The sequence below is a fragment of the Platalea leucorodia genome (genome assembly GCF_965183815.1).
Source record: "Platalea leucorodia genome assembly, chromosome: 4".
NCBI lineage: Eukaryota > Metazoa > Chordata > Aves > Pelecaniformes > Threskiornithidae > Platalea > Platalea leucorodia.
Genome location: NC_138826.1, coordinates 1,587,323 through 1,613,333, shown reverse-complemented (window position 1 = coordinate 1,613,333; position 26,011 = coordinate 1,587,323). Strand labels below are relative to the sequence as shown.

General features: G+C 46.8%; 1 protein-coding gene across 1 annotated transcript in view; it reads right to left on the bottom strand.

Annotated features, from left to right (window-relative positions):
- Positions 1-22,089: 22,089 nt before the first annotated feature.
- Positions 22,090-26,011, bottom strand: part of TCERG1L (transcription elongation regulator 1 like) — a gene marked incomplete at both ends in the record, with an annotated part of 91,789 nt that continues 87,867 nt past the window's right edge. The window contains 2 exons of the mRNA XM_082309284.1: positions 22,090-22,246; positions 23,774-23,892. Of these exons, the coding sequence (XP_082165410.1) occupies positions 22,090-22,246; positions 23,774-23,892 (276 nt within the window). The remainder of the gene's footprint in view (positions 22,247-23,773; positions 23,893-26,011) is intronic.

Genomic DNA, 26,011 nt, shown 5'->3' with positions numbered 1-26,011 from the left:
GCTTTTTTCAGGTTAAATGTAAGCAGATTTGGTATGGAGAAGCTAATCCTTTCAAGGCATATTTAACCGTCTCCCCAAGGAGCGGATCAAGTGGTGCGTATTTCAGAGCTCACCAATCACATTAAAAAACATTTCATTCCACTGCGGATATCCCTAATGCCTCCCTACATGAAATGGGAGCCTAGGCAGGAATTTGGGGCGCTTTCCCCCTCCTTCGCGGTGTCACGGGTGAGCGAGGCCCACGGGAGCTGCCGGACGGGGCAGGGGCACAGCACAGGGTGCGAGTGCGCTGCCTGAAACCACCCTCTGCCCATGGAGAACTGGAAAAGAGGGGCACAATTCTGCCTTGCCCGTTGAGATCAATCACTTGTGTGATCAATTGAACAATCTGCTCAACTATTGAGAAGAAAGACCTTGCAGTCATTCATTTACTACTCTAAGCTACGCTGGTTTGTTACCAAACTGCTTGCCAGCTCTTCAGAGACACACGGTTTATCATCTCCATTCGGCCCTTTCCTGCTGGTTTTGCTGGAGGCAAGGGATGAGCCGCTATCTGCGAGCTTCGAATCCTCGCAATGCACTGCTTTGGGATGGACCTGGCTTTGGCCCCGCGGGGAAACAGCTCTGCCTCCCGGGAGCCCGTCATCTCTCCACTTTTCATTGCGGGTGCACTTCGACTTGTGTGCGGAGCTCTAGGTCTGGGGGGAAGGGTTGTGTTTTAATTTTTCATTTCCCACAGGAACTGGAAGGTGATTGAAGGCTTTTTCTTGACTGTTCAATTTTATTGGACCAAAATGCCTAACACCACGATCAACCAGGTGAACCTGTGCTTCTTAGCAGGGTCCCGCTGCTGCCGGTGCCGCCGCTGCGTAGCATCAGGCACTGCTTCTGCTGCGGGAGCTGGAAACCAGGCCGGGGAGGGACCCCTCCGGCACTACTGGGAGCTGAAACTGGGGGGTTTCATGATTCAGTGTCCTGGGAAACTGATGGGGCTTCGGGGCTGGTAAGGAGAAACGCAGCAGCGTAAGGAACTCATACGCATCTCCCTGCGCTCAGACGATGCTCTAGAGGACTTTGCTGGCCATAAATGGAGAGGGCAACCAAATTACTCCCAAATACGCTGCAGTATCCCGATACAAAAAAAAGCCTAGTCTTGTTCTTTTTTCTCATTGAACCACATTAAAAGATTAATAAGGAAGATGTGAACTTCAGGAAAAGGGCATGCAGGATGTCCGTTAAGAAGTCTATAAGCCTAACCAGATCAGCAATACCAGCGGTAATAAAATATCTTTCTGTGATCCTCGCAACTGAGATTAAAGCCTTCAAGCAGCCCACAAGATTAAGGAAATTACTTCCATAAAGCATAATCTTTTGTCCTTTCTGGGCTTGGCTTAGCCACATGGTCAATCAGGGAAAAGTATTTTCTCCTATTAAGAAAAAAAAACTTTTACAGTGACGCTTCTTTGCAAAAGTGAGAATTTTTAGCGATAACAAAATCCAGTTTTCTTTGACCTGGCTTCTGCAGGACAGCGCCTACAGGCTGGATGCTGCAAACCACTTCGCGAACCTCCCAAGCCCAGGGTTAGCTCCATCCCTGCCTTCTGGTTTCTGTTGCAGGGTGGAGGAGCGAGTCCCTCTCCCGGCATCAGGATACCGACGTCCTCATTCCGCTCGCACCGCTTTAGGCTGCGCTGTGCTGAGCATGCATCAGATCACAAACCCTACACTTTCTAGCCAGCTACTATAGAGAAAATAGAGAATAATAGAGAAAAACTTTTTTTTCTGGCATGAAACAAACTCCATTTAGATTTGACTGAAAGAACTAATGCAAGAAATCTATCCGGAGATGCTTTCAGGCAACCTCAAAACCGGTTGTGCTGTCCACCTTTAGCCACGGGTGTGCGAGGTGTCAAGAGCGTTCTCCAAGCCGCCGCTTTCACCGAGACCTGCGCCTGAGCGTCGGCCCCTGCCTGCGACCCGGGCGGCCGCCGCCGCTGCCCTCACGCTTCGGCTTTCGCAGGGAAAGGGCCAGAACCGGAGCAGGAGGGAAAACAAACCGGGAGAGGTCATTACAATCAGATTAAATATTTCTTCTGAATGTTATTAGGAAGATTAATGCCTGTGCACAAACTTGTTGAATTAGTACCCATGTAAATTGAGGACTGGATAATTGTACAATTTCTATATACACAGTTATGTATATATATTATGTAAACGAATAATAATAGAAGAATATTTCTTCTATTCCTAAACAGCAAACTCACTGTTAATGCAGTTTTAATGTAAAATGCCGTTTATAAAAGTGTCATCTGATGAAGCTGCCTGCCTGCCCGCACCGGTGGCCGCCGGGAGAGCAGGCTGTGCCGGCCCGGCAGCGGTGGCTGCACCCCGCTTCGTCCCCATCACGGCCGCGGCCAGCGAGATGCAGAAAGGCAGCAGGAGCGCTCGGGGAGGGGGGTCGGGGCTCCCGACGGTCAAAATTTAGATTTTGAATGTACCTTTCATCCACATCTGGAAACGGCTGACTTTAGGCTTGGATTTGGCGGGGCTCCAAAGCCTACCCTGAAATTTGGTGGCCTAGAGGGGGATTTTCAGTCGGAGGAGAGCAGAGCACCACAGCCCCGGGTTTTGCAGCACCACTTTGCCTCGCCCTTCTTGCAACCCCCAGTTTCAACTAGAATTGCATGGTTTCACACGTCTGCTATCAGGTTTTGATGTTTTCAAATTATTGCAACAAAACTGACCAAGAAAAAAGAGGGAGGTCGGGCACGGCAGAGAAGCCCGAACCCGCAGAGCTGAGCGGGAAGGAGCAGCGGTGCTGCTGGCCCCATCCAGCGCAGGGCATGCCTCTGGTGGAGACATCGCCAGCGTTAAAGGCAAATTAAAAGCACATTAGGAGGAATCTCAAGATTTTCGACAAAAGGTTATAGAGGAGTCATACAGGGCAAACGGCTCCATTTAATATACACTTACAAGTATTGCAGAGGGATGTAAGCATCAATTTGACAAAATTATCGCAGGACTGAAAGACTCTGGGGAGCCAGCTCAGCTGGGAAGGAGCACATTTGACAGGAGCAATGCAGGTGTAATGGAGTTTTTGTTTCACTAAGTGACACAGTGTCAATAAAAGTGAGCAGTGCAGGAGAGCGATGCAAATTTTAACAACCGAAGTGTTGCCTGGCCCATGGGGATGCTTCTCCTGCCTGGTGCCATAGGAGTTCATGGTACCAACTTCCACGGGAAGATGGCCGAGGCCAAGAGACGAACGTGTGCCAAGAAGGCTTTCCATTTATGCTAAGACAGAAAAAAGAAAAAGTAATAATTCCAGATGAGAGATGATAACAGGCAACGGCTGCGTGCACAGAGAGCAGGGTCTTAGCTCGTCCCTTTGCTGTGTCAGGAACAAGTAAACTGAAATTTCCAACTGGAAACCGCAGTCCAGCCGAAATGAGAAGTAGCTTCTTAAAATCAGGGAGGTTTTTCCCCAGAAACTGGCACTTTCCCACGCTGAGCAAGCGCGGAGAGGAGCACGGGCAGCAGCTGCGGGAAGCAGCACGTCTCCATCGCTCCTCACTTTGCCTCCCTGGTTAATTGGTCGCAACGGCGGCTATTTCTTGTCTGGAAGAAATGAGGTGTCACTTTTCTGGGACAGTGATGTGGAAGCAGCTGCGTGCTCACCCTCCCAGTATCAGCCAAAAAAAAAAGTAGCTCAGAAAGCACTAGGGGAAAGGAGACTAAAGGCAGAATTTAATTTGCCTTGTACCTCCAATGTCCTCCTCAAACAGCTGTAAACTTCTCCCCAGCATCCTTTGGTTTGGCATTTAACTATTTCCAAGCCAGGCAGCCCAAAAGCCCCCCAGAGTCAGTGACTGCAAACGTCCCGGAGGCGTCGGAGCCGTGCCGCTGGGGGAGGCGGCAGGGTTTTGTCGGTGAGTGGAGCTCCTCGGAGCACCCACGTAAGAATGGGCAGGGGCCCTGATGCCACGTTTAGTCCACGCCTTCTGAACAACCAGTTCTCCCTTGCTCACCAGAGATGTGAAATCTATGCCGGTTATGTTTGCAAATGTAATTAATCATTCTCAGCACACCATTGCCAAGGCTCGCCAAGCATATGTTAATGACAGCGACACAAGGGATGCACTCAGGCAATAATGGGAGACGGCGATCCCTCCTCTACGTGGCAGACTGAGGTAAGGGACCCCCAGCATCACGGCGGCGGGGATGCTGCCCTGCTCTCCCGGGGCACCGGCACATCGCCCAGGGAAAACGGGATGGGGCGGGTGGCCAAAGCTTCAGAAGGGCCCTGCGAGGGCGGCTGGTGCGCACATGGGAAACACAGACTTCCCCCGCTAACACGGCGGTGAGCAGGTTTTTGGCAAGAGCTCTCTCTCTCAAAGAACAAAAGTAGCTTAAATGGCCAGTCTAGAAAGGCCTTGCTCATTAAACGGGTTTATTATTTCCTGAGCTCTGTTTAAAGAGCTTACCCTTTTAAAGCCTCTGTTTGCTAATTAAATACTTCCCCTTTTATCAGGAGATAAAAGGAATAAGGAGTTTTTGGAAATGCTTGATTATACATATGCATAAGTACACCGGGTTGCTTAATGAATCTGGCAGATGAGAAACTTATATTTACCCTAAACCAATCAGCTGCTTTGTTATCCCTGTTCGCTGGGGACTCCTCACAGTTCCCGTTGCAAAAGGCCTCCTGCGTGAAACGCCCAGCTCGTCGCCGTCGGCCGCTCGCGGTGGCTGTGGCTCGAGGGCGCCCGGCGCTGTGCAAACACGGGGCGGGTACCAGCTGCACCCCAGCACGAGCGCGCCCGCGCAGGTGGCAGGCCGGGGGATGCGTCTCCCTCTCTAATAAGCTGTATGTAGCAAATGTCACTGGGGGTTGAATGAAAAAACCCACAAACACTTGGCAAATACACCCGTGGTGTTTAGAAGTAATGTGCTCTGACCACGTTCTTTCCCTGTTTTATTTGCTCCAAGAGTATTTGTGTGAATTCATCTATATAATTGTTTGCAAAAAACTAACTCCAAAAGTTCTGTGTGTGTAATAGTTGCTAGAAAAGAGATTTTAAGGTCATTTACACCAGCGCTGCCATTAAAACCTGCTCTCCTCTCCAAACAGCAGCAGCTCCGTAACTTGTGACAAGTACTCAGCTCCCCCTACAATAACCAAGAGAGGGAAACCAAACCCAAAGTCTGCACGACTGCAGCTCTGACAGCTGCTGAAGACAACTGTAGGAGGGTCATGAAACAACCCATGAGCTTGCGAGCTGAGCCGCAGTCGCACGTGCGCAGAGAGGGCAACGCGGGCACGATGGGCACCCACCGAGGCAGGGCGAACCCCCCGGCGCACCAGCACCCTGCCCTGCCCAGCCCCAGCCCCCTCCAGCAGATCTTGCCTTGAACTACCGAAGGAAAATATTTTTCCAGCGCATCATGGAAGACAAATTAACGAAACGCGCGGCTCGCTCCAAGGAAAGGCAGCCCCAGCGCCGTGCTGCCGCAGCGCGCTGCGGCCCCGAGGCAGCGTGCACGGGGCGTGCGGCGGCTGGCGGAGCCGAGACCAGCGCTGGCTCCCGCAGAGCCACCTTCACAGCCCGGCACCCGGCTCTTGCGTGCCCCGAGCTGTAACCGTGCCCTCCGGCCTTGTGCTGCATTTCTTTTTTAAAGATACTGAACTTTTTTATTGCTAAAAATATTTTGGTTGCAAATGCAATTCACTGTTTTTGAGAATTATTAAGTAGGAAAACCTAACCAGACATACTGCAAGAAGGAGCGATAGCTGGGATGCGGGACGGCCTCGGAGGGCCAGGGAAGCGAGCGGGGAGAGCCGCTGCTTTGGGTTAGTAACAGGAATTCGCTGCTGTCAGCAGAGCGCAGGAGGGAGACAGACCTGCAGGCCTGGGCATCCCTTTGCACCACTGTCGCCATGGTACGGCTTCTAAATCAAGCCCAGGTATAATTAAAAAATATTATTCCTTTTATAAGAAAGGATGCCCCATATCTGGGCTGCAGATATCAACCCAGCCGAGGGATGTCTGCAGGATTTGCATGAGATTTACTGGTGGTGGAGAGCTGGCTTTGCTAAGTAGCTAGGCAGTTTTGAACAAAGTGTCCCTTTTTTTGTCCCCCGAGCATAAACTATCAGTTATAACACATAATTGCGGCGAGAGAGAGAGGAAAACAAAAGTTAAATGAGCTAAACTGTAAACAGAGACACTTTTTGAAAAAGATAAGTGTGAAGTAAGTGAACCAAAACTGGCTTAAACACAGGGGAGAGCGGATAATCAAGTTCAGGAATTAAAGTGAAAAAATAGGAGATGGAGTTTAGAAGGACGTCTATCGAGCAGCATACCAAAAGATCAGGAAAGTCAAGGCAAGGGTAATCCGATCCCAGCAGGATTTGTGCAAAGTGCCGTTCCCTGACTACAAACACTCTGCTCAGGCCTATTTACGACTCTTACTGTTATTTTGTCTTATTGATAAATGCTGTCGCACTTTCCTGTGCGGTGACGGGTTTCAGACGAGCCGTGGAAGAACGGGAACTCGTGATGGATTACCATGGCCCCACCAGATGCTTTTGCATAGCGAGATCCTGCCCTGAGCGCCAGCAGGTACCCACCGGCTTCCAGCTTGTCCAATACCGATAAAAATTTCAGCTCCAGTCTTTAAGTTGAATTATACATTTACTGGGGCTTTGCAGCCTTCAGGGCAGCACGGGCAATGGTGACTGAAAGACACGACCAGAAAGGTGTAAGTGCCCGCCGCGTCCCCGCGGCGGGGTCCGAGCGGCAGCGCACGTGCTCTTCCTTCCCTCCGCTGCTTCTGCTGTTTTTAATGCGCTGCTGCAGCGCGCCTAGGAGCATCCCGAGCGGAGAAGGAAGCAGAGGTAATATCCATTTTTCTGCTAGCCTCCATAAAGCAGTATGATTTCCAGTTTGTTAGCATTCGTCTTCAAGTGTATTGCTTTGACAGGGCTGTACCCACAAGCTGATGCATTGCAGGCGGGGCTCGTGCTGGATTGCAAAATGGTTTTACACCGGCCTGAGCTCAGCAAGGGACTAGGCTACGAGCTAACCGTTTTTTATATTTGCCGTTTTGGAGGATGGGAGCTTTGGCATTTGGCTGTATGAGTTTCATCACGGCCGCCATGCCAGCAAGCGCCCGGGGGCTTTTCCAACAGCAAGGGCTCGCAGCTCTGCCACTATCTGTTATGGGGAGATGAGCCAGCTTAGGGTCTGAGGGGCCATGGCCACAGCCCTGCCTGCTGCAGCCCTGCCTGCTGCAGCCCTGCCTGCCAGGCCGTCCAGCGCCCCAGGATCATATGGGATGTGCATTTCCATGGGTAGGGCTCAGCCTCTTCAGCGCCCGGGGCTGCACGCTGTGTTACCGTGTCCTCTGCTAATACTGCTACCAAATGGCATGCTGGGTAGGGAAATAATTTGCTTAAAGACAAAAAAAGTCAGCCTAGAGAAAAGTTTGGAAAATTCAGGCACATCTGGGCAAAACATTGGTGCGCAGCCCAATGGCCACATTGAAAAATAGGGGGTCACTACATCCGAGGGCTCAAAGGGGAGCGTGTCCAGCAACTCCAGTCCCCGGCCCTCCCGCAAACCGAGCCACAGCCTCGGCCTCCAGAGAGAGAAAAGCAAGCGTGTGGGGAAATGGGTTATTGCTCAAAGACTTTGGAAATGCATAACTGCCTCCAGCCACTTGCTTAGCAAAGGGGAGGCTCAGGAGGTGCGTGCTGGCTGCTCCACGTTTTCATCTGCCCCTGCTGCGGGGAGCAGCAGAGCCAGGACCGAGCACGCTCGTTCTGGTTAAGCAGCATAAGCCTTGAGTTGACGGCGGGGGACCCGCAATCCCCAACATAAGCTGGGGGGAGCCATCCATTACCCGGGGTTTTCCTTGTTTTTCAGGCCCTGCTAATGCAGTGCTGCGGAGCCTATACCGCCGGCAGTGCACCTGCCTGTCCGGCAGGCTTCACACGCGTTCAGGCGCTTGCTCTCCGTCCCAGTCCCCGATTAGCTGATTTTCTGTGGCTGGATGGACGAGAAGAGCATCTTGTTTTAATTAAAACCCGAGAACATTTCCTTGAATTGCTGGGAAGATGCAGGGATGCGGTGTGAAGGTATGCTGTATATTTTCTTATTAAAAGCATCGTATCAGAAGTACAAGGAAGAACTAGAGCTGTTGCATATTTCATATTAGACTACCCTTAGCAGCATGTAAGACAGCCATGAAGATTGCTTTAGAAATTATTCTGGCTGTGGAGCATCAACTAAAGGTGGCTCAATTTATTTTTTTTTTTTTTTTTAAGCTTTGGAGTGATGTCACTATGTTCATATATATATATGAGAGAGAGATATATATCATATATGCATTTGCTGTAAAGTAGGTGTCAGACTCTAGCTGCAAACCCAACACATGGGTTGGGTAATTACCGTTACTCACAGTAGCAGCTAAGACCATTTAATAAAGTATATATATTTAGCATAGCAGTCAGAATAAATGTTTGTTTATAGAAACAGAAATAAAACCCATGTGCAAAACCATCTGCTTCTGTCATTACTGTCAGAAGGAACTGAGTTACTACCAGCCACCCAACCGTCAGCTTTACCATGGGTTTGCAGCAGTGTGACTGAAATTATCAAGGGCATCAGCCACAATAGGTTCTCCAGTTTGTTTTGCTTTGCTTGGCCCTTTTTCATTTAATTGGGGATCAGATTGGAGCGAGCTGGACTAAAAACCAATGTTTCTGATTCACTTGGACCAAAATCAGCTTTTTTCTGGGCTTCCTGCAGCGGGTTCGCCCGGTAGCCCTTGGGGATGCTTGTACGGGAGCGGGGACCTCGGTGCCCTGCTCTCTGCCCGCCCGCTCCAGGGCCAATCTCACAACATGCCCCAGTAAAGGAATATGTTGATTTTTGCCTCTTCTTTAAGGTACAAGTCCCATCACTGGGAGACAGTCTGCTAAACACACATCAAAGAGCCACTGTGGGAATATAAGTGAGATTCGAAATACAATGTCTTGTCTTCCTGAGTATTACGGACAGACCGGTGAAGTAAAACTTATCATCTTGTCTGCTGTTTCAAAATAAATATAGTAAAGAAAATACCAAAAAAACATCTCCTCCTTATTCTGTCCACCACCAGTTGCCAGTTGGAAAACACAATGGTTTTATCACTATGAAGGTTTTATCATGGAAAGATAATCACAAGCTACTTATATAGCCCAAGAAATAGCTGACAACTCCACCGAGGGAAATAAAATTCTTTCTTCTCATAGTTAAAGCCTAACAATCAAGATTAAAGACATCCAGAAACATGGCTAGAAATCTAGAAACATGTTTTTCATGCAGCGAGGATGCCTGCCCAATGCCCCGAGGAACAGACTTCAGGAGGAGCGGTGGGACCCTGCCTCGGCAGAACCGGCTGGGTTTGCGGTGACCGCGGTGGCGGCAGCCACTGCTGCTGGGGTGAATAAATCAGCGCTGGGATGTAAACCCACCGTTCCTTCTCCTGAACGCCTTTCAGCTTATTTGTGCCATTCTGCATAATTTGTATTATAATTCCCAGCTTATAAAGTAAACAATCTTATGGCTTTTTTATTTTTCCCTAGTATCTCTCCTGTGGCAAAACTTTTCTCCTAACAGAGGACAAGTGCAGAATACTTAAAGAGACCAGCAAAGCGGAGAGGAAGAAGTTGCCTTTTCTCTTCCCAATCTTCCCTTAGGAGAACAACAAACACAGGACTCCACACTCGCGGTGCAGGCGACCCCCATGAAGACCACAGCAGGGCACGGCCAAGGCTGCAAACCCTCGGTGTAAAGAGCAACCCCTTATTTTAATGGAAATATTCTGTACTGGGGGCAGGCTCTGAAAGCTGTCTGAGCAACAGGTATTTTTGGAAAGAGCCGAGGCCATGCTCCTGGATAACACGGGTCCCAGAAGAGTTCAGAGAAGGGAAAGCCCTTCTCCTTCCCAAAAATCTCCTTTTTCCCCTTCATGGCCTCCTTCATGGCCCAGCAAGGAGCTTTCTGACCTTTTATACATGTCCCTAAGCACTGTATCTCCCCGGCTTTTAAATACCTCCAGGGATGGGGACTCAACCCCTTCCCTGGGCAGCCTGCTCCAAGGCATGACAACCCTTTCAATGAAGAAATTTTTCCTAATATCCAACCTAAAGCTCCCCCTCGAAAAGCAGCAGAGGGTGAGGGTTTCCTTTGCAGCATTTCTGCAGGCACCACGCAGATCCTCAGTGACCCAAAGAAGCAAAGGTGCCAGCCCCACGGTGGCCGCAGGCAGCTGTGTTGCCCAGATGTCAGACAAAGGCTTGCGAGGCTCCTTCTGGGCCGGTCCCCAGCTCAGCATGAAGCACGCAGACTGCCTGCGGGGTGTGTTCGCCAGAAAAAAAATCTCAAGGATAAATATGGACCGACTGCATCATCTGTCTTATCTGTGCTGTGCTCAGCCGTGCATGTTTGGAGTTACCAGGTGATTATATATTTGGTCTTGCAGAATGAGGATGTTTTAGTGCTGAAAATTATGCTTTCCTGTAAGGAGGCCAAATACTCATGAAAACTGGCTTTTCTGAGAGAGAAAAGAGAAGAATTTATAACTTGGAAGACTAAAACACCGTAAGGATCTCTCATAAGACAGGATCCCACCCCAGGAGACCGATGCTGCAGATGACAAGCAATAACTGCCCCCACCACTCACTTCAAGCTAATTAAACACAGAGCAAACCACCTAGGGAATATATTTTTTTCAGGATTTTTTTTCCTTCCTCTCCTGCTTCTCAGTGGGGGATGAAGGGACGGCCAGGTTTCAAAGATGCAGTGATACACTCACAAAGAAGAATAAGAGCCAACAGAAGCAGGTCAGGCAGGCAGCCTAGCTTTTGGCTTGTCACTGCTCCGAGGAGGACAGGAGGGACCCCCCAGAGCCGCTCGTCCTGCCCTGCCCGGAGAGGCTGTTTGCTGGAGGCAGGAGGGGCTTCCTCGGCTGCAGACACAGCCTGGAGGGCCGCCAGCACTGACCGGCCGTCCCCTAACGCGGTAACACCGTTCTGATGCTGCTCCCCCCCCAGCAAACAGTCACACGCAATTCAAGAAGAGAGGTGCCTTCCTCCTGGTTATCGCCCATCAGCACCCTCGCTGGTTTTGGCTGCGACGCGCAGGTCGGCATCACGTGCCGCGCCGCTGCGTCGGGCTGAGCGGGACCGGGAGGGAAATCCAACAGATGCTCCCTCGGGAAGGTATTACAGGAGGAAAGGGAAGAGAAGAGAGAGCTCGCCGGTGGTCTGTAAATAATACATTTGTAATTAAGGCCTGAATTTCACCTTAGGCCACTTACAAAAACTTATGAATGAATTAAACGCCTTTAATCTCCTTTAGGATTAGAAGTATTAAATGGCAACAGAGTGGAAAGAAGAAACATTGCACGTTGTGCCGCCAAACCCAGCTCACTGGCATTGCGCGAGTTCTTCTAAAGTTTCTATTTTTGCTATTTTATGACCTTCCTGGACAAAACATCCAAACATATTTCCTTTAACCACGGACAAGTTTTGGCACAGCCCCCTCGGCCTCCTTGGCCTGCTGCCCTGCTCCAGGCACACTCTGCACGACCGGGTGCTGCAGGGAAGGGCATCCCCCGCTTTGTAGCGTTACGGCTGCTCTGAATATTCGAGAGAAAATATTAGCAGCTTTTGTTTAAAAAGAAAAACATACTGTTGCAATTTGTAAGAAGATCTATGCAGGTTAGACATACCAATCTCCAGTTGACTATGTTTGAATTATTAAATCAATGCTTTATTCTTTTAGGAGGAAAAATATCACGTCTTATGGAAAACTATTTTTAATACAAACAAAACACAGGCCTTGGAAGTCTCAGCCTACTGTGCTTACAATCACAGCCTTTTCAGATGCAGAAGGCTGTTATTAAAAATGCTCTTTAAAATTAAATATATTCTTGTTTTTTGTGCAGTGCCTGTTCCAAGCAGAAACACTGCTCTCCTCTGATGCCAGGGAAAAGCTTTTCTCTTCAAGGTAGGAAAAGGAGAAATATATAAAAGCTACTTTGCTTCATCAGGTAAGGCCTGATCTAAGAACACGGCAACGGATCGCTCGCAGGTGGCCCGCCGGACCGCGGCACCCCGGCGCGGTGCGGGGCCGCCCGGGGTGTCCAACGCTCACCTCTCCTCCCTCCCTCGTCAACTCCGTCAGCTCCTTTTTGGGCCGTTAAGGCCTGGTTTAGTATCACAAACAATTTGCACTGCTCACAAAGTCGGGGGAAGGTGGTGAAGAACATCGCCTCTAACAAGCGCCCCTTGAAGCTGTTTTGGTTTATGTATTTGAGGAGGAGACACTGCAGAAGAAGTCTGAGGAAGAGTCAGTGGAGGGTCTCCTATCTGGAAGGACAATATTGGAATTTCAGTCTCACCACAATTGCGTTCCACCACGAAAGCAACAACAGAGAGGATTTAACAGGAGAGCTGCTCTAGCTGAGTAGATAATATAAAAGTTACTAACAAAAGATGATGTTACGTTAAAAATAGGTTTGATAAACGCTGGGAATTGCATAAAAGGACTAGTTATATATAAGGAAAAAAACCCAAATAATTTTGATTGGTTAATCCCAAAGTGGTTTGGTTCAAAGTCAATGATGGCTAAAGAAAAATAGATTCCAACAGGCAAATGTGGAAAAATTAATTTAGAAATATGTAGACTTGTCCTTACAGCACAGCAACTCATATGCAAAGTAGAACTGGAGACTCTTCAAGTTCAATTGAAAAAATGTCTGAAATTTGCATCTCAAGCCAGAAGAACACACAAAGATGGGCTTTTTTTCTCTCTAGATAAATAACAAGCTCACAGAGATGGGGGAGTGTTCAAAGCCTGCAAATAAAAAAAGAAAAGGCTAAATCAGCAAAGAAAGCCATACCATTTTTTTTTTAATCAGAGGCTAACTCAAAAAAAAAAAAAATCCACTACAGAAGACATTGTGAAAAATATCTAGAAAATCGTTTTCAGAGTTAAATACTGACAAATTATTCAGTTTTATAAACAGAGAGAGAAGAAAAGGGGGATGTGTTGCGATCTTCAGTGAAGATGAGAGGACAGGAACAGCTGTCTAACTGTAGGTTAAAAAAAAAAAAATCCTTCATTTTTCTCCCCAAAGACAAATCCTGCTGAGCACCTGAGCATGGAAATACAACAGACCAGAAATGAGTCGTAAGCAAACCCAAACACTTGATATGATCACGGTCCAACCATCTTTAACGGGGCGAAGCAGCAGGAAACCCAACGGGCACAAGAAGGGCGGAGAACCAAAGGAGCGGAACAGCTCGCAGCTCTGCGACGGAAGCGGGGCAGAGCGCTGATGTTTTAGGCAATTTGTCGGCGAACACGGCCCACGTGAGGCACCTGGGCTTCAGAAGAGCTTTTGAGAAGGGTGCAGCGCCGGCAGCTGCTGGGAGGTGCTGGGGGCTAGTGCACGAGCGGTGGGAAGGACCAGGAGGAAGCATCGCGGGAGAGAAACACCGGGATGGGCTGCAGGAGAAACTCTGGGGCCACCCGGCATCGTCTTCAAGGCTTTGCATGACCTCCACCACCTGCTGACACCGATGTGCTAAGGAACCCGACTCGGGCTCAGGAGGCTTAAATGGCAGAAACCGATAACCTGGCAGGTAGGATGAATAGCAATGGGACATGTTTAACAGTAAGGAACGTGCCATCAGGCAGCTGGGGATTAACTTATGCTAAAACAAAGGCGATCATCAAGCAGAAACATGAAAGACTTAAATTTACCTTATACCTGTACGGTAACTGCATCTAATTATCATATTTTGCTGTGATCACTGAAAAAACCTTCATAGGTAGGAACTGTGGTAGGTACAAAGAAAAGCTAGGAGGCAATTGCAAAAATGAGCGTCTAAGCTGAGAGGCTGGAAGAAACCTGCCTTACTCGGGGTGAGCGATGGCAGGGCCGGGGCGCTTCCTACCAACACACCGGGCAAACAGCCACTAAAGGAGGGAAAGAGGAGTTGTTATGTGTTTTCTATGGTTGCATTCGGACTGGAAATTGGGTAAAAAATAATAGTCAGAATGAAAGGACTAAGGTCTGGGAAGGAGTCAGGCATCTCTGCAGGGATGTAGAACAGGAAAGAGCTGAGAAGTGAAGACCAAAGTCCCTGCTTGCTTTGCTATTTTCCAAATTTCCAAGTTTAAGCATTTATGACCCAAGAGGTGAAGCCTGACTCTGCTGCTGTCAGCAGGAACAACAAAACCCTTTATCTAGGCATTAAGTTAAGGTTATCAGTTATTAGGAGATTTGGATGCTTAGAAAAATTCAAACCTACTGTTCTCAATGCCATGTGCATTCAGCCAAGCCAGCGACTGCAGCGGCCCAAGCGCTGACACTCAGAAGTTGGGTTCCCGACACATTTTCATACATCCACCTACTTCATTTACACAGCTACGTATTTTACCTTGTATCTTGAAAAAACAGGTTAACGTCCACCAAAACTATGGATAGACATCTGCAGGGTTTTGCATTAATATCCCTCCCCCCCCCGCCCGGCGCAGGATGCTTGAGGAAAGAAAGTCCAATTTATGGCAGTTTTGACAAACTATAAGCATTCAGTCGGGGTAGCGCGAGGATCCAGTTTCCTAGCTCAAGGTAACTTCTTTTCACAAACTCTTCTGAAGCTCAATACTCTAAATCAGCTTCAGATCTTTCCCTGCAGAAAGGTGCGAAACTCAGTCCCCGTTCTGAGGGGAAGCGTTTTTTCTGCGTTTCCAGTTGCTGCCCTGTTTTCCTTCCCAATGTGAAGATATTATTAAATATAACAACCTCAAGACAAGTAAATGGAAGAAAACCATGAAAAACTGTCTGGATACAAAACAGCTCCGATATACAAGCAAACTTGCCAGAAGTGTATTCATTATGAAAAGCATGTGGAGAGGCAACAATTCCGGATGTCACAGCCACTGCTGAAGAAATACAATATATAGATATTTCATTGGCGGTTGGAAGGATAAATCAAGTTAAATTGCTCACAGAAGCAAACCCAAAGCATCTTGCTGTGAATCTAGAAAAGTAAATTTGTAGTCTCTTGGGAACATTGCCATCATTTGTTTTCATTTCTTTGACTTCTCTTCATTTATGCTAGAGATTAGCTCTCCCAACAATGATCACAGCAATATAAAAACGTGTTCCCAGAGGAATGGGATGAAAGTAATATTTACCAAAGTAAACCCAAGTGAAGAAATCAAAATAGGAAGAACTAAGTTTAAAAAAAAAAAAAAGAGCCGCAAACTACTTAGGAAAGGGAAACAAAATTACTTTAACTGTTGCTGAACCACCAAATGTCTACCCACAAATCTGTAGCCTTGTTAGGAGGCCAAAAAGCAGAGGAAAAACCCTGAGCCAAAACCCATAAAAACCTGCCATCAACAGTCTTTTGTATATTTTCACGTTGCCCATATTGTTCAGAATTTATTCACTAAGTATTTTTCATTTTTCCTAAAGAAAAAACCCCATAAGATTATCACCTTTGTTTTTTCCTCCTATATATCTCAGTTTTAGCCAAATATAAACCTGCTAAGGATGCAAACAAACAAATTACTCTTGAAACAGCACTTTCAGGCTAAGTGATTGTGAGTATTTTATTGGCATGTGAAGCTAATAGGCCGCAAGCTCGAGCCTTTGGCAGTCCACTCCACCTCAACTTAGCTTTAAATCACAGCTTCCTTAATTTTTAGCATTTTGTTCATAGGGGAGGCAAAACCAGAGCTCCGTCTCGACACGTACCCTGTGGTCAGCTCAAATTCATTCTTTCTCAAGCGGTTTCCCAATGACCCAGCCAACTTGTAAATATATCTGCTGTATCGCCTGGGAATTTTTTGAGGTTTCAGGGCTGTTCTCTCTACGCTGTCGGTTGAACTGAAAACCATTACACACTTCGTAATGTTTTTTTTCCAGCTTGAAAATTAAGAAAGAGCAGACATCCAAACACCCGAGGCACTTACCTGAGCAAAAGAACACCAAGTCCATCACAGATAGGAAATCACGGAGCAACCAAAGGAAGACACAGAGCAACTGGAGACTCCAACGAGAAGCAACAAACCCGGCTCCCAGACAACCATCGCCACGCGAGCAGCCGGCGGGGCAGGAGCAAGAGGAGCTCCCCGGCGTGACCCAGCCCGTTCCCTCGTCCCATGCCACGACTGGGTGTTGCTCAGATAGGAGAGTCAGGTGTTTCAAATTTATCAAGTTTCTAGGCAAAATAAAAAGCATATACGTTGCTTTCCATGCCCGTGCCGGTCAAGACATAATGGATTTAAATTGCAGCAAGAGAAGTTTGCGCTGGAAGGGGATAACCCTTCCTGCCCAGAGCAGTGAGACTGGGGAGCAAATCACCCGGCGACCGCCGAAATCTCTGCTTCTGCAGGCTGAGAGACCCCGAACAGGCCAACGCCGGTCAGGAGGGATCACACACAGCTGGGGCTCCTGGAGACAGAGAACGGGTTACAGGAACAGGCTGTCGGGGGTTTTTAACCCTCAAATATTTCGAGTTTAATTCCCATAACTCTTTCAACAAAGCAGACCAGCATCTGGTTTACTGAAATACAGTGCTGTTGAACAAATGCTATAGGATCCAAATCTTTTCATTTTGATAAAAGATTTTCTGGTCCTAAGAAATTCAATGTGCTGGAAGTTTCACCAACGCTAGCAGCTTCTTTCTGAAGGTGTTTTAGCTCATTCTTGCCGCCCTCATTCCCAAAGTCATTTTTAGATCTGTCCCTTGCTGCTATGGCGGGCTTGGACTCTGCTGCTGATCGCATTTTATTTTGTTGGTACTTTCAAACGTAGCACAGGTTTCCTTCCTCTTATGACAAAGAAAGACTACATTTATTAAAAATCATCTTGAAGATTCTGTTTTAGTCATTTTTCCCTTTTTCCCCCCTGTAGAAATAGCAAATTCAAGGCTGGTATGCAGTTTTATAGGCTCCTTTAGGACCACTTAGGGTCATTCTAGAATTTTTGTTTTCTAACTTTACCAGAAAAAAAAAAAAAGGAAAGCCTCTCAAACACCCCCCCCCTCGTTTTTTTTTCTTTTTCATTTTCAGACATTCAGTATAATTTGACCTTTTCCTGCTTTCAACAGCCAGACCACCAGTGCTCATCACAGGCTCAGGAGAAACGGGCCCAGCGCACCCACACCAGCAACCCCAGGTCGGCTCCTCTTGCCCAGCCCTGGCCCAGGTGAGTCCGAGCCGGGGCTGTGAGCAGGGCAGGACTGACCCAGCTGAGCCCAGAAGCTGAGAAATGGCTGCAGGCAAGTCCGAGCCTTCATGGGATCAGGCTCAGCACTTACCTCCGGTTTAACAGATGCACGTAGCTGTGGGAGGCTGGGTGTTCATTTTGAGTGCTTCTTCTCAAAAATCCCCCACGTGTGAGCTGGAGAAGCCGTGGTACAGGGGCTCGGAGGTGATCGGGTCCTTGTAAATAGACCGGGGTTAGAAAAACTGCGTTGGGTCAGGGGAAGATGGGAGGGAGCATGGCCCCGGCAGCCCCCCACCCCTGCATCGGGGCAGGGACCGGGGGTCACGAATCCCCCTCAGGTGATCCTGGCGAGCCCAGGACTTAAAAGATGGATTTCACTTGTTTTAATGTGACAGGTATTAGGAAACATGGGATTCCTGGAGAGCTGGAGCTGAACAAAATTTGTAACAAAATTTGAACGATGCAGTCACTATCCACCCAGAGCGCTACGCCCTTGGAACCGCCCTAGAAAAGAATTCAATGGGTTACTCAAGTCAGGAATAATTAGATTTTCCCCTTGGTTACCCAGATAAAAGGAAGAGTGCCCTCCTTTTAGAAGGTAAAAAGGGAGTCCTGAAAATTACCTCCTAACTCATGAAAGTCAGTTTACTCTGATTTGTTCTTGTGGAGTTGTTCAGGTTTGGTAAACATCCTCTCCCGCTGCGCTACCCCGCTCCTAACGCGACTGCGCAGAGTAACCATCTCCCTTTCTAGCCTTAGCTGCGCTGGCCAAAGCAAGCCTGGGGCTTTTAGTTTGGGGGGTTTTTTTGTCTTCTCTTACATGAGCCCCTCCTCTTCTCCTTGGTGTCCCCTGGTGATGGGGGCTGCGCTCCCGGCGCCGGCTGCCGCCGCGTCACCTCGCACGGGGAGCTCCACTCAAAACTATTTTTGCTGAGGTCCTGCCAACGGTGCAATGGTAGGCAGGCCCGTTTGTCTGTCCTTACCGTATCTTAGCTAAGACACTTGGAAGTGTGCATCCCAGCATACGAAAATTTAGCTATATTGCAGAAAAGAAATAACTAATCCTGGAAAAAGTATATTTCCTGAGAAAAATAACCAGCTCTGACCATTTAATGGAGCCTAGCGCTTTTCAAAGTTTCCTGAAGACGCTCCGGGCTGTGCGTGGGCTCCGTACGCGAGCTGTGCGGAGCAGCGCTGCCTCCACGGCTGCACCCAGCCTACAGGCCGCAGTGCTGCTGGGGTGTTACGTGTGGCTCCATAGGTGATCTCCCCCGGAGTCATACAGCCATAACGTCCCGGCACCCACTACAGGCCATTAATGTACGACGGTGGCACATCTGTGGCCATCGTTCTTGTGCGATTCCCACACCGGCCGCGAAGCTATCCCCAGCGCCAGGCTGAAGCGGTGCGGAGGGCTCCCGCGCCTCCCCGGCGGCACCACGCAGGCGTTCCCGGGGGAAGCACAACCCAGCCAAGCACCGGGCCTCCCTTTTCTCCAGGAGCTGCTGGATTTGACATCAGGGATAGCCTCATTCTTCCGTGCCTGGAGGCCAGACCAACGTCACCTCCACCCTCGACAAAACCAGCCTCGCCCGACCATCTGCAGGCCAAATGGATGGAGCTGGAGCCAATCCGCCTGCCGAGCTTTTGGCTCCATCAAAGGCACTTGCAACCTTCAAGGCCTTCCTCACTTTAAAGTAGTTATATTTTATTAAAGTAATATGATTATAAACAATAATAATTAGAATATTAATGGCTATTATGTGCTATATACTATACCAATCCAAAGGATAACTTGGTAAAGCAAAAAGCAGCTATATTCAACTCAGACTGGACTAAAAAGTTGTGATAGAAGGTTTTTCTTTCAGATATTAGACATGAATGCTAATTCATTTATATTCACACCGCTAATGCGTGTATTTTGACAATTCTTATACCTGGTGGAAGTGGCATTACATACAGGATACACAGAAGCCGTTGCATTTTCTGAGCCCTGGCTCCGAGAACAGGCGCTCCTGCTTTCGGCAGAAAGCCGTCGGCACGGGGCCGTCTGGCTCGCACCCACCCCGGCACCGGCCGCGGCCGCGCTCGCGAGGCGGGCAAGGAACCAAACCCGGACGGGGAGCAGCATCTCCACTACCACCCATAGCCAAAGGCAATACATACGGCATCCCTAACAAGGTGCTCTGTGATTTAAGTTAAAATCTAAAACGCTTTTGTCGTTTCTTATTGTTACCCAGGTTTCTTTTTCAGCTCAGCAAAACTATTTCTATGTAAGAATAGGAGAAGGTAACGTGGACGGGCTCTGCCATCGTCTGAGGAGACTTCTGATGAACACTGAAAAGCAGTCACTCCCAACAAAGTCATTTTTCTTACGTATTAATAACAAGAGAGGAGACTGTTTTAATTTGAGGCACCTGCAGTGAGAGGAGGATTTGTGAAGGGCATTGAGAAATGAATAGACCATAAAAATATTATTTGGGATGAGATCACACGCTTCCACAAACTTGAAGCACTTCTCTTAACGTATTTTACTTGGATGACTATCGGTATTTTGCACCATAATGTGCCTTAATATACACAGTTCATTCTGTTGTATCATGGGGCTAGCTGCGTTTATTTTCATATTCCTCCATTTTAAATATAAGAAAACAGACCTGAACTTGGAGGCTTTCTAACAGATACGGATCACCACCGGCACTGATCACTTCTGGTGTTTCACAGAATTTCACAAGAAAATCAAGCAAATAACCATTCACTATCACACATGACGAGGATTTCCGACATTGCTAAAATCAAGGAGAATCTCCAATATAATAATACCCCATTTTATTCATGTTTGAAATAGGGGATGGCAGTATAGGGTCTAGATATGCACATACATTTAAAACAACACAAGGGGTACAAGCCACTGACACAGAAGAGCTTTCAGTCATAAAAGCAAGATCTCATTGTTTTTCTGCACCTTACTTTTTTTTTAACCGGAAAATTTGCAAAACCTTATGAAAACCCCTGTGAAGTCTGTCTTCAGATCTACCGACAGACCTACGGCTTTTTTCTGGGTCGCCGCTGCCTCGTCCTGCCACGCGTACCAGCGAGCAGCATCCGTCTCCGCACAACTCCTGGGGGCCTGCCGAGTCACACGGGGGGAGCAAACCAGGCTCTTCCAGCGATGGAAAAATAATTGTTAAATAGAGTTGGAGGTGAGTGGCTATCACAAGTCCCACAAGCCATGTAAAATCAAATTGCATCTATCGGCTGGCGCTGCAGCTCGCCCGGTCCTGCAGTACAACCCTCGGTGCAGAGGTGAGCATCTGTGTAACCGGTAACTCCGGCACAGCGACACGTCTCCTCGCTCGCACCGACAGCAGCTTTCGTCTTCCTCGCATAGAAATACGTGACAACTTTTTTCGTGTGGAAGTTTGTAACTCCACATACTTTCTAAAACGCATCTTAAATACTCTTCTTTTAATTACTCTGAGTTCATTCTTCCAAAGCATTACAAAATACCCTTTATTTCCTTGATTATAAAAAATATCCAGCACACATCTAAAGAAAAATTACCATCAGCTGGGGAAAATATCAAAATCACTCCTACCAAATAGAAATCTATAAATCTAATGAGTAATAACTTAAAAATGAGGCCAACTGAGAAAATTATGGTGATGACAGAGGAGAGTGCGTCTTTCCTTCAGCACAAAGGAAGGGACCCACTGATGCTCAGCGGCGCTGTGCAGACTCCTCGGGCCGCGACATCCCACCTGCGCCGTCAGGGCGACTGCTTTGCTCTCCAGGTGCTCAGAACTCCAACGGCCGCTACTGGAATTTCCCTACAAATCACGAGCGCTCGGAGCTCTCTCTGGTTTTCCACCTCCCAAGTGAAAACCATGAGCCCTGCACTATTTTACCCAATATTTGAAAAAGTTTAGAAACTTAAAACCCCCTGAAAATTGGCTTAAAATGTTTATTAATTAAAAAAGTTAAATATTTATTTATACAAATATGATGAGAAAAATCTCATGCAGACTTTTCACATACAGTAACATAACTGAAATCACACTGTGATGGTTTTACGAAAGAACTTCTTTCTAGGAACTCTGACGGAGAAGTGTTGCTATCGCCTGCGTGCCTGAAAGCACCCGTCACGGTAAGCAGAAAGCAAATTCTGAAACTTAGAGTTTTCCTATGGAACATACGCCAAGATTTTCACACTCTTCACTAAGATTAACAATTAATATCGTATTACTACTACTCAGAGAACTGGACAGAGACGTATGAACACCGGGTAATGAATTCCTGCACATCACCGCACCTCTAAACACTTTATGTTAATGCATAAAGTTGCCAAAAGATTGCTTCAGATAATTCCCCTAAATGATGAAAATATCTTGAGATTGTTATGGATGGCATCTGCTTCTGCTTAATTACAAATCTGCATTGGATTCATAATTTGTGTATATTACAAGTAATTTGCATAATTAAAACAATTAAGGGATTGACATATCATGGCAATTAGAAATGCATCGAACTCTGGATGTTGTACAAAAGAGAGCTTCAATATGAAACATTAATTTTTTGAGAACAAAATATCCTTCAGATTCCTGCAGAACAGCCCTCACAAATTCAATATCTGTTCAATAAACTCCATTTAGCAAAAGTTTTTCTCAGGGATGCCCGCTTCCTCGTCAAGCTGTTGCATGTTTAACCCCGAACGCGTTAGCCTTCATTTGAATTTCTTACTGCAGTCACAGCATCAACTTGCGTATTTATTGCCAGTTTCAGGAGTTTTTATCTCATTTTCCGTAGCCTTATCCTGTTTTCTTTGTCCCTCTTTTTAAGAATAAGTATGAACTGATTGAAAAAATGCTCTTGGTCCTTCTTCTTCTGAACAAGGCGAAACCGCTGGTCCCTTCCATATTTCTCTGCAAATTCTTTAAACGTGGTTCTGCAGAAAAAAGAGACATTTTAAAGCCGCCACTTTGTCAGTCCACACCCGGACTCTTTCACCTGGATCTCACTTCACTTTTCAGACAGACACTAAAAACGGGCGTTCTGGGGAACGTTTGACAGGAACGTGACGGCAACCCCGGGACGAGGGAGGCGAGGCCATGCCAGAACTGCCCGGATCAGGCTGCGATAGGTAACTTCCATTTTCTGATTTAGAAAAATCTGGGTGATGGCCGACAGGACAATTCTGAATCATTAACACATCATTTGCTGCAGCCCAGGTTACTGCGGCTTTCATCTCTGCCTGCCGGTGCTTACGGCCAGTATTTCGATAATTAGCCTGTAACAGGGCAGAAAACCACACCCGCGTCTAACTGCAAACGAGCGCACTTTGGCTGCCAGCAGTACAGGGCACCTGAGGAAATACCACGCTAGTTTGATCTTTTCTAAAAACAGCAAAAAACTAATTGTAACTTCGAGCGATGGGCACAATGCGACTGAAATCCGCCGGTGGCTTTGCCTCAGGATTTCACCATCAGGTCCGGCATCTTCCCATGCACGCAGGGCGTGTGACTGCACACCCAAAGCAAGCCGGGGACCGCTGCCGGTAGACGAGTTTCTTTGATGCCGTGGTCTCAGTCAGCTCACCAAAACCATCAACCGGTAAAATGCTCTCTGTCCTGTAGGCCAGCACGATTTTGCCCTGGCTGGTTGAAAACATCATTGCTGGAACCAGCGTTTAGCTGCTACATTAGCCCAGAATATTCTCAGTTTTGTTGTAAAAAACTTCTTGTAATTATTACTTCCGTAGAGCCTGATGCGTTGTTTGAATCTATGTGTCCAGGCAGGGAGTGCTGTACAATTACCCGCATATTTTAGCAGAGAAAACTATAATTTCTTAGTTCCAACAATTTAACCAGGCTTACAATACATAAATCTCTTCATTTTCATATAATGCACAAGTGAGCAAGTGCCATCCTAAGCACTGCGTTCGCCATTGCGCAGTTTTGGATCCATTACTTAAAAATCAATGTAGAAAAATACATCGTTGCATTGCATGCTTTATTTCAATTTAGTCAGGTGGCACTAATACTAACTTGGTTAAATTATGTTTCTCTTCCATCAAAAAACAAACCAAAATACAGTTTTTCACTAGTTATACCTGTATGCCTAATATAAATGTGATTTAGCATTCAGGTACTGATTTCATATAGTTAATACACATATGTGCGTGTGTTCTATAATTATACCATATATATGCATATAAAATAAATGTGTTATGCAAAATATTACGCATTCTTAACGGCAGAGAGAGAGAGAAAGGAACAGAGAGAGAAACGGTTCGTTCCCTTTCTCAGTAATATAACAAAATATTGTAGAATATCAGGGAAGAAATGTCAACCGAGCACAGTAACAATGGATGCCCAAGCTTGCTATAAAGAGCACGTTCAGCGTTCCGGGGCTGATAAGCACAGGCTAAATGAGAAAGCTTATCTTAACAAATCTTCACGAGGCAATGCCATACCTTGGCGATAACTTGGATTCTTCAAGGAGCTTTTTAAATTCTTCTTTGGCTAACAACAACTTATTTTTCTTTTCTTTGTACTCTTCTCTGATCCTGGTCTTGACAAACTGTTCAAATATCTTTCCAAGAAAGGGAAACAAGATACAGCGTTTATTAACAAAGCCTTTATGGTATTTATGCTTGATCAAAGGGCTGTCAATCTCACGACCTGCAGTTCTTATCATGCCCCCAGTATAGGCTGCCTCGTATGCGGCTGAATCTGCTTCACTGATCATGTTCTCACAAAATAAGTAGCTGGAAAAAAGTATAATTTGGACAGATAACATCTTCATTCAAATATCAAGTGCAACATAAATCAAAATTTCCTGACTTCGGTGTCTTGCTCGCATTTTCATGCCTAAAGCAGTACTTTTGTACATCGGTACAACTGACTACATTTATTTAGTTTGGATCTCGCATCTTTCCCAACTTGCTGGAATTCCTGAAAATGTCTATAATGCCAAAGAGCAATATTCTGTAGGTTACCCCCAAAAAAGCCTGAAGAGCTTTCAAATCAGTTGTCAAAAAGCATGAGCGTACACATGATCCTCTGTACACATACACCCGAAAGCTTTAATGTGTTTGGAAGGGTCAACAACCTTCCTCTAACAGTGTTTGGCAGCTAAATATGCAGCAAGGCGCTCAGCATGCAGATTTTTGGTGTCTTGAAAGGGAATTAAGGAGTTCACTGTGTCACCAAATTCTGCCAACTGCTTTAATCATGTTTTTAATAGCAAAAATCTGGCCCTCCTGGTTTCACGCTCTAAAGAGTGGCACACTAAGTTGTTGAGTAAAAGGAGCTGCTCCTCAGAATGCTGCTAGCTTTCCATAGTCACCATCCTTTCCACCACAAATTACACACATTAAATATGATTACTATGGTTACTACCACGGTTGCTTTCTCATCAGCCATGAGGATGCACAGGTGCAAATCTACATGTCATGAAAGCTAAAGCAACCAAATTACAACTCGTATTTAGTATGCTTTGTGGAAAAGGGAAGAAAGAGCACTGGAAAAGTAAACATCAAAAAATGGCCATGAAAGAAGTACTATGAAAAATCTAGGAAATCTGTACACATTATACTGTATACAATTGGATAAGTTGAGTCCAAGAGGAGACAGAAAAAACGGAACAAATAAAATAGGTGACACTGTTATTGCTTGCCTTTCTGGTATCAGTGAAGCTATTATGAAGGTAATAAATCAAAATTAAGAGCTAGCTCATTATATTAATACAGTTGCTCCTTTACCCTTCACTGTTCCTTGCTTAAACATAGGAGCATCTTTCAACTGTTAACAACCCCTTGGAAACTATTGGTAAGGAAGCGGAGCAAACCACGCTGTTCAATACAGATCGTTACGTTCCTCGGGCGGCGTAAGGACACCCACCAACAGCACTGCTGGAAGTCAAACCCACCTCACCCCAAGTTCAAGTCAAGGGGAAGTCCCCTCAGGCGCCTGCACGTCCCAGTCAAACGCTGTCCCTGCCCCTTCCAACCTGTCTGCCTGACCCCGGAGAGAAGAAAACCGCAGTACAGCCAGCCACGCTCCGGCACTCCTTCCTTCCTTCCTTCCCTCCTTCATTCATCAGTCCTTACTTTCATTGTGAGCCACTTTTCACCTCTAAGCCCCTCCAGCATGAATTCATTTGCATAACTTAAAAAGTACTCAGACATTCGCTATTCAGGTCACACAGTCAGCATCCGTGAAGGTAAACGTTTCCATAAACCTAAATAATGTCTTCTGCTAATTTGAGCTGCACTTCAAGAAGTACTTTCATTAAATCAGGCATCTACTCTTGTCCGAGTCTAACTTAAAACTACTTCTACTTCTAGCTTAAACTACTTCTTAGGGTCTAATTAAATGGCACTACTCATAACGAATGTCTAGAAAACTTAAGTTCAAGCTTAGTAGCTAAAATACATTACACACCTGGCATGTGCTCCCGAGCTTACTGGTTTACTAAGCCCATTGGGCAGAAGAGCACCCGACGACCGCCCTCTCCCACCTTAGCTCTGAGCCTGGAGCACTGCCGCTCTCGCAGCCAACCTCCACCCGAGTACAGGTTTCTACCTGCAGGACTGCCAGCTGCTTGCTTGTCATAACCCTTTCCTTGAGTATTAAATACTCCCCACAAACGAGGTCCCCCTCAGCAGTGCTTCAAGCACATTATATTATGTGTATTCATGATCTATTTC